Source organism: Dicentrarchus labrax, unplaced genomic scaffold (genome assembly GCF_905237075.1).
Source record: "Dicentrarchus labrax unplaced genomic scaffold, dlabrax2021, whole genome shotgun sequence".
NCBI classification, from domain to species: Eukaryota; Metazoa; Chordata; class Actinopteri; family Moronidae; genus Dicentrarchus; species Dicentrarchus labrax.
The window spans coordinates 2,931,381-2,942,536 of NW_026136705.1; the positions used below are offsets into that span (position 1 = coordinate 2,931,381).

The following is an 11,156-nucleotide window of genomic DNA, read 5'->3' on the forward strand; positions in this document are numbered from 1 at the left end:
AATATTAAAAATAAAAGTACTCAATGAGTGTTTAACTATTATTTATTTTAGATTACTCGTGCAATACTAACTACTAAGTTATAGTTGGTTATTTATCCATTCATGTGTTATTTTATGATAAATGTGAATTATTATTAACAATACATTATAAATAATTAAAAGGAAAAGCAGCAAATATTCCCATTTGAGAAGCTGCAACCGTGATATCAACATATATGTCAGGTAGTTTAATTTAAAACATATTTTATAAGCTCTTCATGTGTTTTATATGAAAGAAAATCTTAATTTGTACAGTAACTAAAGCTGTTAAGTACTCGTAGTGAAGTAAAAATCAATTTTAACCAGCATAAGTAACATAAGAACATAGTGAAGAAGAATACAAGTAGAGTGAATGTACTTATTTACATCCCGTCACAGGACAATCCCACAAAACTGTGTAATTTAACTTCCATGACCCTGAATTTAGAGTCTGAAACCTGCAACCAAAATCCTAAGAATAATAAAACTCGTCCTCCCAGCTCTTGATGTAGACACACTCTTTTTTATAATCTTGGATGAGAACAACGGAGGAGGAGGGGATGGAGGAGAAGTTGGTGGATGAAATAAAAGCAGTGCTGTGAGATGATATCTCTCTGCAGACTTCATTAGACGCCAGATTGCACTTGCATGAACCGCAGGGCCTTGAAGCAGCGTTACAGTATCCTGTTCAAATACAGCGAACGCAAACTCATTTTTTATGGTGGTTGACGGCGTGTCCGGAGAGACTTTATAACAGGGTGTATTCAGAGATTACACAGCGCTATGTGGCACTGATAGTGTGCATCAGGTCAGGAGAGGATTTAAAATGAAGTCTCTTAACAAGACCGAGATGCACTTTACGGCGTCTGTTCCCGTTATTCACACTCAATGATGACCCTCCCAAAACTCATGGCAGCTAGATGGATGTTAGCTGCCAGCTTCCCCCGGCCGGCGTCCGTCCCAAGCCTGCCCTCCGAGTGCACAAGTGTGATTTTATGACCCGCTATTATTCAAACTGTTACTGCAGTAACTCCGTGTTGTGGGCCCCAGAAGGCCCTCTGCGCTCTCTCTGCTCCACTTCAGGAAATACTCATCAGTGTGTCGGTGAGCTCATTGCTCAACGTGATCATTTGAAAGAGATTTTAAGGGTTTTTCAGTCCTGTACGACTGCCTGAGGGGACATCGTGACACGCCAAGGGCCTTCGTTACGCAAGCGAGTTGAAAATCTGCCTTACAAAACCTGCTATTCTTCCTTTTGTGAGGCTTTTATTCCACATTATGTCTTATTTTTTAACACTGATGCCTCTATATGACCTACATGAGCAAACAGGACCATCGGCGATAATATTGGCTGCTTCTGTAAAGTTCTATATAGAGGTAATTTCAGTCGCATTCCCCTTGAAATCAATGAGAGGAGGTGGTGGGAACACTACTGCCTGTGTCCACAGGGGGCAAAAGAATCAACACAAAATAAAAAGTCCTTTTAGGGTCTTTGACAGACATTTATTGTATTGATTGTTATTAAATCGCAATATATTGAATCGTAACCCCTGTGTCAGGATACGTATGGTAACGCCTGATTTTAAATGTTTTTATTTAAAAAATCTGAATCAGAATCAGAAATACTTTATTGATGACTGGGGGGAAATTAGTTTGTTACAGTTGTTCTACACACACAATGTTAAAGAATAGAAATAATACTTATATTACAACACCTAACACAATATATAGAGTAGAAATGTATATATTATATGAATATAAGTAAAAAATAAATATAAACTGGAAAATATATACACAATATATGCTAATATATACAAAGTAAATGTATTCCACAGTATGTGCTATATTAAACAAATAAAAATGGTTTTTTTTAAAGATTGTGGTGTTCTTTGTTGCAGATTACAGATTAAAACATCTTTAAACAAATATTAGTTACTCAAGGTCCACTTACTGTCTCTTTTTGTGGAGTTTTCAGCCGTTTCTCATCAAAATCTTGTAATTCATACTTAAATTAATTAAGTAATTCTGGCTTTCATGGTTCAGTTTGAATTACATAATGAAAATGAGGACCTGGGTCTATTTATTTCTCTATATTTCTATTTTTCATACATTATAGAGAAGACACAGATCATATAATGGTAAAAAAACTAATGTAAACAAACACATAAATACCGATTATAAATAAAAACAACAGGGAATGTATGAGGGACTAATCTATATCACGTGTCCATCACCGTCAGTTAAATACAACGTTTAAACTGCTGCCGGTTGCCAGGATGTTTGAAAGTTCCACACGCTCCTCCTCCGGGGTTCGTTGGATTTCTCCACCCCTGCAGCGACGTGGGCGGAACTTATTTGTGTAATAGCTCGCCGTAAATATTTCATTATTCGCTTCACAATAATAACACACTTACTCAAGTACGTAACATAAACGAGTTTATAACAACTTATTTAATAACTTTTTTGGCGTGTAATGAGTTATTTTTTTTGGTAATCGCCATCTACGATAGCTACGCACTTGGGCGCAGCCGTTACACCGAAACCAACGCTCCCTAGCAACGGCATCCTTAGCGACTCCCTGATTGGTCCGCCGGCTCAAATCCCAGCCAATGGGAGCGAGGCGCAGCAGATTTGGATTGCGAAGCTGAAACACTTTTGTTTGAGCTCTCGTCTACGAAGCAACACAGCTAGAAACTGGACTGTTTACAACGCTTAAAAACGCGCTGCTTGCGGTGTTTCTCGGTCTTAAAGTCGAACCAGCAGGAACTGTTGAGGAAGGTAAGAGAAAAACAAGTTTGAGCGATTGTTTTTGCTCTTTATTTCCACTGCAGGGGCGGTTCACGTGAGAGGAAACCCCATCCTCGCTAACACAAAGAGGCATAATAGTGAATCTGGCTTTGATATCCAGCTTTTTGCTAAAATACAGCACTTTTAATAACCGATATTTTTTTTTTTTATTTGTTTTGTTTGCAAAGCAGACCACCGTGCAACCGCTGCGGAGTTTTGTTGTCTGAGGATAAAGGAGACAGCCATGCCTTTTCCGAGGGGAAAGAAACCCACAGTCACCGCTGGGAGCAAGATACCCAAGCTACAAACTGCAACAACCACCGAGAACCAGGTACAAAAAAACCAATGCATTTTACTCTGAAAAACCAGCTTGCAACAGTGGAAAAGCTGTAAACAAAGTAACCATTGCAGCAGCTGTTCCTCAGAAGTTCATGACTTTAAAGATAATAATAAGAATTCTGCAAAAAAAATGCAAGCAATTCCTTTTGTTCGTGCAGCCTTGTGCATGCATGTGATTTGTGTGTTTCCCCCCTGTTGTTGTGTTGCAGGAGGAAGGCCCACAGGTGAAGAGGTCCTCCTCCCCTCCTCATGGAGCCCCTAAGAAGAGGACCGCTTTCATCGACATAACCAATGTGAGTCTTGTATTACGGGGTCAAAGCCAAATAAACATAATGGATGAGGCGGTTGGATTCAAGGATGGAGACACTTTGTCTGCAGACAAAAGGTCTCCTTTGTAGTCGCTTTTAAAGTAAGAGTTTTCGAGTTGCCAGCGATTTGCTCATATTAATATCCTCCCCGCGTGGTTATTATTGCTTCAGGTTTTACGATAAGAATTTAATTTTATTTGGTTACACAAGAGCTGCCTTTTGAAGACATTATTTGTCAGGCTGGAGCAGATATTTTCTACCATTTTAGTCATAAAATTGGCTTCCTGGCTACTTTTTTTTTTATAGTGGTTTTTAAGTATTTATGATGACATGATTGAGTAGTTTTACTTTAGTTTTGATTGGAAGAAGATCATGACGGTACTGTATCATGCAAATATGCTTGGCCCTCAATGGGGAGGATACCAAATACCTTTTTAGGGGGAACAATGGTTTCTAATTCTTCAGGATGTGTCAGGAATTTCACCCTGTCTGCAAATGCATGAAGGAATATCACTGATAATTAGTTGGTGTGAAATGCTACTTAAAGAAGCCTCAGATACTGTAGACACTAACAGTAGCTGACTCTAAAGGCTTCCTGATATCACATTAAGTTTGAGTCTCCTCTGATTGGACTGTTTTGTTTTTTGTTTGTTTATGTCACGTGATGCACAGAAAACTTGAGAGAGAGTAGAAATATGTTTTCATCACAAGGTCAAGATCTGAGAGTGAATTCAGAACGAACCACGTCGAGCTCTGGATGATCTCCCACGGTGCGTTATATTGGGCTTAACCCGCTCGCCCCTCTTTGATGACAAGCTGTCGGCCCAACAGTGACATCGGCTCCGGGACAGTGAGTGGGAAACTGTTTGGTGGGGATACTGAGAGAAGCAGCACCGTGTTTGAATTTAATACACCAGCGTAAAGCCATATAATTATCACAGGAAAAAAACAGCCCACCGCCTCCGTTATTGTGTCCCAGGCTGATGTATGAGGTGTGCTTAAGCCTTTGGTGACACGACTTGTCACCGTCCACCAGTCTGTGATCATTTAAGAGAACAATCGAAAGCTTTGGACTAATTCCTCCGCCGTCAGGATATGTTTAAAAATGCTGTTTAATTTATGAAAATTACTTCAATGCAGAGATGCGTTGTTGAATTCTAGTAATTAGTGTCCCCGCTGGCTGTTGTACACGCTGCCTGTAATCAAACGAGGAAATGTGTCTTATGTGGATGTCCAGTTAGTGTTGATGGTAAATGTAGTAACTGAAGCTCAGTGTGTGCTATAGTGACGATGATTGAGATCTCTTCTTCCGGCGGCAGCGCTGTCATTTGACCCGTACAGTGAGGAGGTCGGTGTTAAGGAAGAACTACGGGCTGTTTCATGCCTGGAGCTTGAAGGTAACAAAAAGAAAATGGTCAAACTGGAGGAGCATCAGAAGCTTACACGCAATGCATCCTGGTACATGGAGGTACTGTGAGCGATTACTCGTTCGATATAGCACACTGAGGGATTTATTGCTTTAATTGACTACATTTACCATCAGCACTGATTGGACATCCGCATAAAACGTGGGAAACCTTCACTTGAGTGTGTCAACAGGTTTTAAAAATTAAACCGAATCACCTTTCGTTTGAATTTTTCACACGCTTCACTACACAACATGGCACTGAGGAGGTGTGACATGTGACTCCGTGATGAAAAGATACATCAATTAATGAGTGACACTCAAGCTGTATGTGTGTGTGTACTGGCACGCTGCAACCCGTCGTCGCTGGTGTGAAAACTCGCAGTCGTTCTCCACTGTGGTGTGACTGTGCCTCCTCACCTCGGTGAGAAACGAGCGCCACGTGCGTTTGTTCTCACGATCGCCGAAGCCGTGAAACCAACAAGGTGGCAGAGAGGTTGGAGACTGTGATACCAAAGCTGTCACGTTCCCAATAAAGATGAATACTCCAAGTTAATCTTTATTGGGAATATGATAATCGGTGAACGATGGGGCGATGTCTGACAGTGTTTGTGATTTGACTTTGTTCCCAGGCTCATAAGGTTCAGATCAGCCTTCCAGGGAGGAAGAAGGAAACGTCGAAGAAGCAGGCGAAGAAAACAAGCTCCACCTCGGTGTCGGCGAAGAATCAGGCCAACCTGAAAAAGTAAATACAACCTTGTCATTCTTCCTCCGTGTTCCCTCCTCTTTATGGATCATGGTCTCTGTCTCCGTTGTCTTTTTTAATTTGCGGCCTCCGTCCCTCCGCAGGTCTTCGTCTGTGAGCTCGGAGGGGACGAGCGCAGAGAGAGAAAAGACTGACACAGAGGAGGAGGAAGAGGAGGCGCAGCGGGATGTAGCAACTCCAGTAGAAGAGCTGGTGGTTGCTGCGCCCCCTGCTGCTGTTGAAGTGCCAGCACACCTTCAGAAACAAGCTGTAAGGAGAATGGTGTGCCCTGAAATGAGCTCCTGACCTGTTCAAATGCTTCCTCCTCTTCCTCCTCACTCACGTTCTCTCCATCCTTGTAGATCCCAGAGGAGTTTGACATCGATTCTGAGAACTCGGAGGACTGTTACATGTGTCCGGAGTACGCCAAGGAAATCTTCGACTACCTCAAGCAGAGAGAGGTGAGCCAAACAAACTAAAAGTTTTTTTTGAAAGGGGGCTGTTTTCAGGGACGGAAATGTGAATGCAAAGGTCATCTTTCTGTTTTCATCTCGTCTCTCTCCCCTGTTTTTATTGTCCGCAGGAGAAGTTTGTCCTCTGTGACTACATGCCCCAGCAGCCCAGCCTCAACCCCGAGATGAGGGCAATCCTGATCGACTGGCTCGTGGAAGTACAGGTGAGCTTTCCTGGTAGCCTGATGTGAACTTAATAAGATATTTTGAAGATATGAGATTATTTTAAATTAAAACCTCAGGGGCTTCTAATAAACTTAAAATTTGTTGCTGCTCAGTTGGACGGCAGAAACTGAGCTTCCCTAATTTCCCAGGTGCCTCTCCAGTTTCTTCTTTCTCTGTTTGTGCAGCATGTTGACTTTGGATTTTGTTCTGCGTGTTTTTGTTCAGGAGAACTTTGAGCTGTACCACGAGACCCTGTACCTCGCTGTAAAGATGACCGACCACTACCTGTCCCAGACTCCCGTCCACAGGGAGATGCTGCAGCTCGTCGGCTCGACCGCCATGCTCATAGCCTCCAAATTTGAGGTAATGCCACAAAAGCATGCAATAAAGATTAAATCATAGTTTAAATCCAAGTCCTTTCTTAAAAAACTGGCTCAAAAGTTTTACATTTAGAATGAAAATATTGTCTGTGATAAGGTGTAGCATGAGTGAAAGGGTAGTTTCTCCCTGTAAGGTCACAAAAATAAGTCCTTTTGAGTGTGTTTCCTTTGTGTCTCTGGACACGAAACCGTCTCCAAATAGCAAATCATTGGTCTTAACTGGACCTTAAACTGCACTCAGCATGGCCGGTGACGAGGTCGAGGTGTCACAGTCCTTAACGCTGCTTTCACCTCTTACTCCGCCGCCCCCCGCAGGAGCGCAGTCCGCCTTGTGTCGACGACTTCCTCTATATCTGCGACGACGCGTACAAGAGGGAGGAGCTCATCTCCACGGAGGCCAGCATCCTGCAGAAGCTGTCCTTCGACATCAACATCCCCATCCCCTATCGGTTCCTCAGACGCTATGCCAAGGTGTGTGTCTGTGTGTCTGTGTCTTCCTCGCATCCTCTTCTCGCTGCAGAGCCTTGTGTTTGTAGGGGGTTTTTACCCTGTTCAGTCCTGCAAGGTCTCATCAGTTCTGTTTGCTGTGCTGTCTCTGCAGTGTGTGAGCGCGGGCATGGACACGCTGACGCTGGCCCGGTACTACTGCGAGATGAGTCTCATGGAGATGGAGCTGGTGTCGGAGAGGGGTTCGCTACTCGCCTCAGCCTGCCTGCTGATGGCGCTGGTCACCAAAGACCTCGGAGGATGGGTAGGTTTTATTCTCCTTCATCACTGCTTTACACTGCAGAGTTACTTTCACTTTTAGAACCGTGCCAGATCTTTTTGACTCGACACATCTGGATTCTGATGTCCAAATTAGTATTCCTGTTGAATGTCAGCGGGTAAGTTGCCTTATTGCGACAGGTTTTTATGTTCGCCAGATGTTCAACAGTGATTCATACACCAGCTGCACAAAAGGAAAAGATTATAATTTGCTCTGTTCTGGGCCTGCAACCAACAGTTATTTCTTTATTTAAACTATTATTTAATTGATTGGTTGTTTGTTCCATGAAATGTCAGAAAATTGTGAAATTTTGTCACAGCAGACTAAAGAAACCAGGAAATACTCCTATTGAGAAGCTGAAATCAGAGAATTTGAGCATTTATTTTCTTAAAATATGACTCAAAACCTTGATCAAAATAGTTGTCAGTTAATTTAATCAACTGGATAATTGACTGATCGTTGCAGCTCTGCTCTGTTATTTTATTTCAGTGTGAATTAACCTCTCCTCACTGATGCGGTTCCTTGCGCTCCCATTGTTTTGTAAAAAGCTATTTGTCTGCTCTGCAATTTCCTTTCAATTTAAATGTAAATTGTTTTTCTCTGCAAATTCGAGTTATCATTGCAGCCGTCATACAAGAGGACGAAAAGTGATTTTTATTACGACCCTGGACTTCAGAAGTCCAATTTAGAAATGATAATGTTTGTGTAACATACTGAAACCTGAGCAAATTACAGCTTTTGTAGCTTCATGTTTTGTATGTAAATGTTCCTCCCTCTCTCCTTCTGTTCCTCTACTCGCTGCAGTCTCCCATCCTCCAGTTCCACTCCGGCTATCAGATGTCCGACTTGGCGCCCGTCGTCAGGAAACTGCACACGATGCTTTTAGCCCCTCCGGACGACAAACTAAGAGCCATCAGGAACAAATACTCACACAAGTAAGTTTTAAAAGACGCATAACACGACTTATAATGAGGTGGTTGATGCAGACGAGTGTGTTGATGGATTCTTTTTTTATTTCTTTCAGGGTGTTTTTCGAAGTCGCGTCGCTGCCGTTGGTCAACGTCGACATTTTGGAGAAAGCTTTATCTCAGTGAGACGTCGCCTCCGCAGTACAATTTTAAATCCTGCCAGTCTAAGTTACAAACATGTATATAACTTGTTAATATGTTTAATATTTATACATGTAGTATGTCTTTTTTATATATATTGGAAATTGGAAATAAACCTTTTATTCCTGTTTTTGTGACGGAAAAAGAGTTTTAATGTGGGCATGTTGTTATAAAGGAGTTGTTGCCAGTGTATTATGTTAAAGGTTGTCCATAATTACTCTTTAGTGTTGCATTTGAGTACACTTTTTGTTTTGGCATTCATTTGTATAAGAAGGTAAAAGAGAAATTCATTAGGGGGTGTGTGTGTGTGTGTGTGTGTGCGTGTCTGTGTGTGTAATTTAAAAAAAGGTTTCGTTTGAAGCAAATAAGATAAGTTGATAAAATGCTCAGTTTTACTAATGAATATGCAAGTTTTATAGGTTTTCATATATTGCTGAAGTTAGCCGGTATTCATGCGTGTATTTCCATACGTTGTACAGTGTTTATCATGTTTATATCACTTTGCTAATTATTTGTATAAAAGACGACCAGATGATGCTGTGCTATTTTTAAATGGCTGTCACGTGTACTCTTAAAGATGTTTTTCTTTTTTAAAAAAATGTGTTTTTGATAAAGTTTCATTCAGTTTGATCATGTCTTCCTTGTCTGGTTGTAACTCAGGACATGTGGTTGTGTCATACGGCCACCAGAGGGCAGTAGTGTTCCTCCAGACTCAGGTATTTCTCTGCAGTGGCGGCCTGCTGCTGCTCTTGAGCCCAGATTTAAATATTTATGACGTGAGTGCAGCTCGGTTGCTCTTGAAACTCGTTACACCGGAGAATTAATGAAGAATTATTTGCTCAACAGGCCCACTGAAGCCATTTTGGACAGCTTGATTCCATAATCTCATAATTTGGAACTTGAATGTTCATTCTTGACCTTTTTAAATAGTAGTCACACATAAAGTTCTCAACTAAAGGACCATTTTCCAGCTCTTCAGTGTTATAAATACTGTACTGAATGCGACCTTGAGTTAAGAATTTTAAAAAGTGAAAAACTAGAGAGCCTCGCTCTGTCGACACAGGATGTGTTGAGTTGTAGGTCACAGTAGATGCTCACAGTGTCACGTTGTAATTAAACCTACCACAAGGAGTTTTTACCTGGTTATGTCTTAATTTATTTCTATATTGTTTCTTAATGCCAGCCACCGGGTCAGAGTCCCCTTCAAATCAATGAAATGAGACGGTGTAAACATTACCGCTTTGTTCACAGGGGCCGCCAGAATCAACCAAAAAACCTAATTTTAGGAACGTTGCTCCCATAGTGAATCTTAAAAAGTTTCTTAATTGTTTTCTGTCAATTCACCGTATATGGACCTTTTGTGTTTGACATAAAACACTAAATAAATAAACTCTCTTTGCTCTGATATCTTATGGTTAACAACTCAATATTCAAATTTTAGCTGAGAGGTGAACGTCCGTCTGTGTGCAATAACTTAAATGTGTTAGTTTTCTTTTGGTTCCACCAACTATAAGTGGTACTTCTAAATCATTTAAAGTCACATTGCTCTCTTTTTACGTCTTGCCAGGTCACATTTGAGACCGGACAGAATGAATAAAAGTGAGAAGACGTCAGTACGCTCCAGTGTGAAACAACATTTGATGCATTTTTCAGTATTTTTACACTGCTGCTATATTTAAGTCTTGGGGCTTGAAGCAGAACCACGATCACAGAAACTACTACGATTAGTCTGTCTCATGAGACTTTCCCCTTCAAAATCCTCAGATGATCGGCGGCGTAGCAGTTGGCTAGCTCCTGGTCTTTAGAGATTTGTACAGATCAATAAGTTGACCAGATGACACCTCAGATCCTGTAACTCTCCCCCTTTTTTTTGCTGCCTCATTCTACAGAAACCTGCTGTGGCTATAAGCGACAGTCGGCCGTGGGAGTGGAAATTGATTTTGTTTCCTCAGATGGAACTGGGACAGACAGCTCTAAGCTCAGAGTTTCACTTCTCACCATGACAAAGCGTACCTTTGAAAACTTTCTCTTGCTGAGCTCTTCAATCCACAGAGAAGAACCTGCTTAATACTACATTCGACTGCATTTACTAACATCCACATGTTATTCTCTTCTTCTAGCCGCCAGGGTATCCACTCAGATTCTCCAGCAACCTGCCGTCTCTTCTTTTTCTGCTTTAAACGACTTTCAACAGCGAGCTTGGCCCTTGATTCAGCTATGGATTTTATGTCTTAAGCGACTACGGCAGAGCGTTTTTTTCCAGTGGACAAACAAGCAAGTCTTTGTCCTTGTGCAACAACGTTTTGACGTTGCGTCATGGTCCACCCCGAGGCTGCAGCCAGCTCAGACACGGATAGATCTGCCTCTTTATGACTGTTAAACTTTAAGTCTTTAAAGTTGCTATGACGATTTAAATCCATCTGCAGTTCTACCTTAAGGTAAGAACTGAGACATACAGGCTCATCTGGCTGTTTTCTAGCACTATTTGAGGACTTGTAGGTATTTTTCTTCTCTTGAAGTACCTCCCTCAAGGACACCGTAATAGCTGTGGTTGAGGGAAGATGGTTTAGTCTACTGTATTTTCTTACTTACCAGCACAGATTTTCATCAAACCAGCACCAT

General features: G+C 41.6%; 1 protein-coding gene across 2 annotated transcripts; it reads left to right on the forward strand.

Moving 5' to 3' along the window:
* The first annotated feature begins 2,637 nt into the window (after positions 1-2,637).
* Positions 2,638-9,164, forward strand: ccnb3 (cyclin B3). Of its 2 annotated transcripts, none has more exons than XM_051400469.1 (12): positions 2,638-2,796; positions 2,997-3,136; positions 3,354-3,437; positions 5,490-5,602; positions 5,707-5,872; positions 5,965-6,063; positions 6,186-6,278; positions 6,505-6,642; positions 6,975-7,130; positions 7,261-7,410; positions 8,230-8,360; positions 8,450-9,164. In XM_051400469.1, the coding sequence occupies exons 2-12, from the start codon at positions 3,050-3,052 to the stop codon at positions 8,517-8,519; spliced, it is 1,287 nt and encodes a 428-aa protein (XP_051256429.1). In that variant the 5' UTR covers positions 2,638-2,796; positions 2,997-3,049; the 3' UTR covers positions 8,520-9,164. The 2 variants fall into 2 exon arrangements, with proteins under 2 accessions (XP_051256429.1, XP_051256430.1); XM_051400470.1 differs by having other exon boundaries at positions 2,644-2,796; positions 2,994-3,136.
* The last annotated feature ends 1,992 nt before the right edge of the window (positions 9,165-11,156 follow it).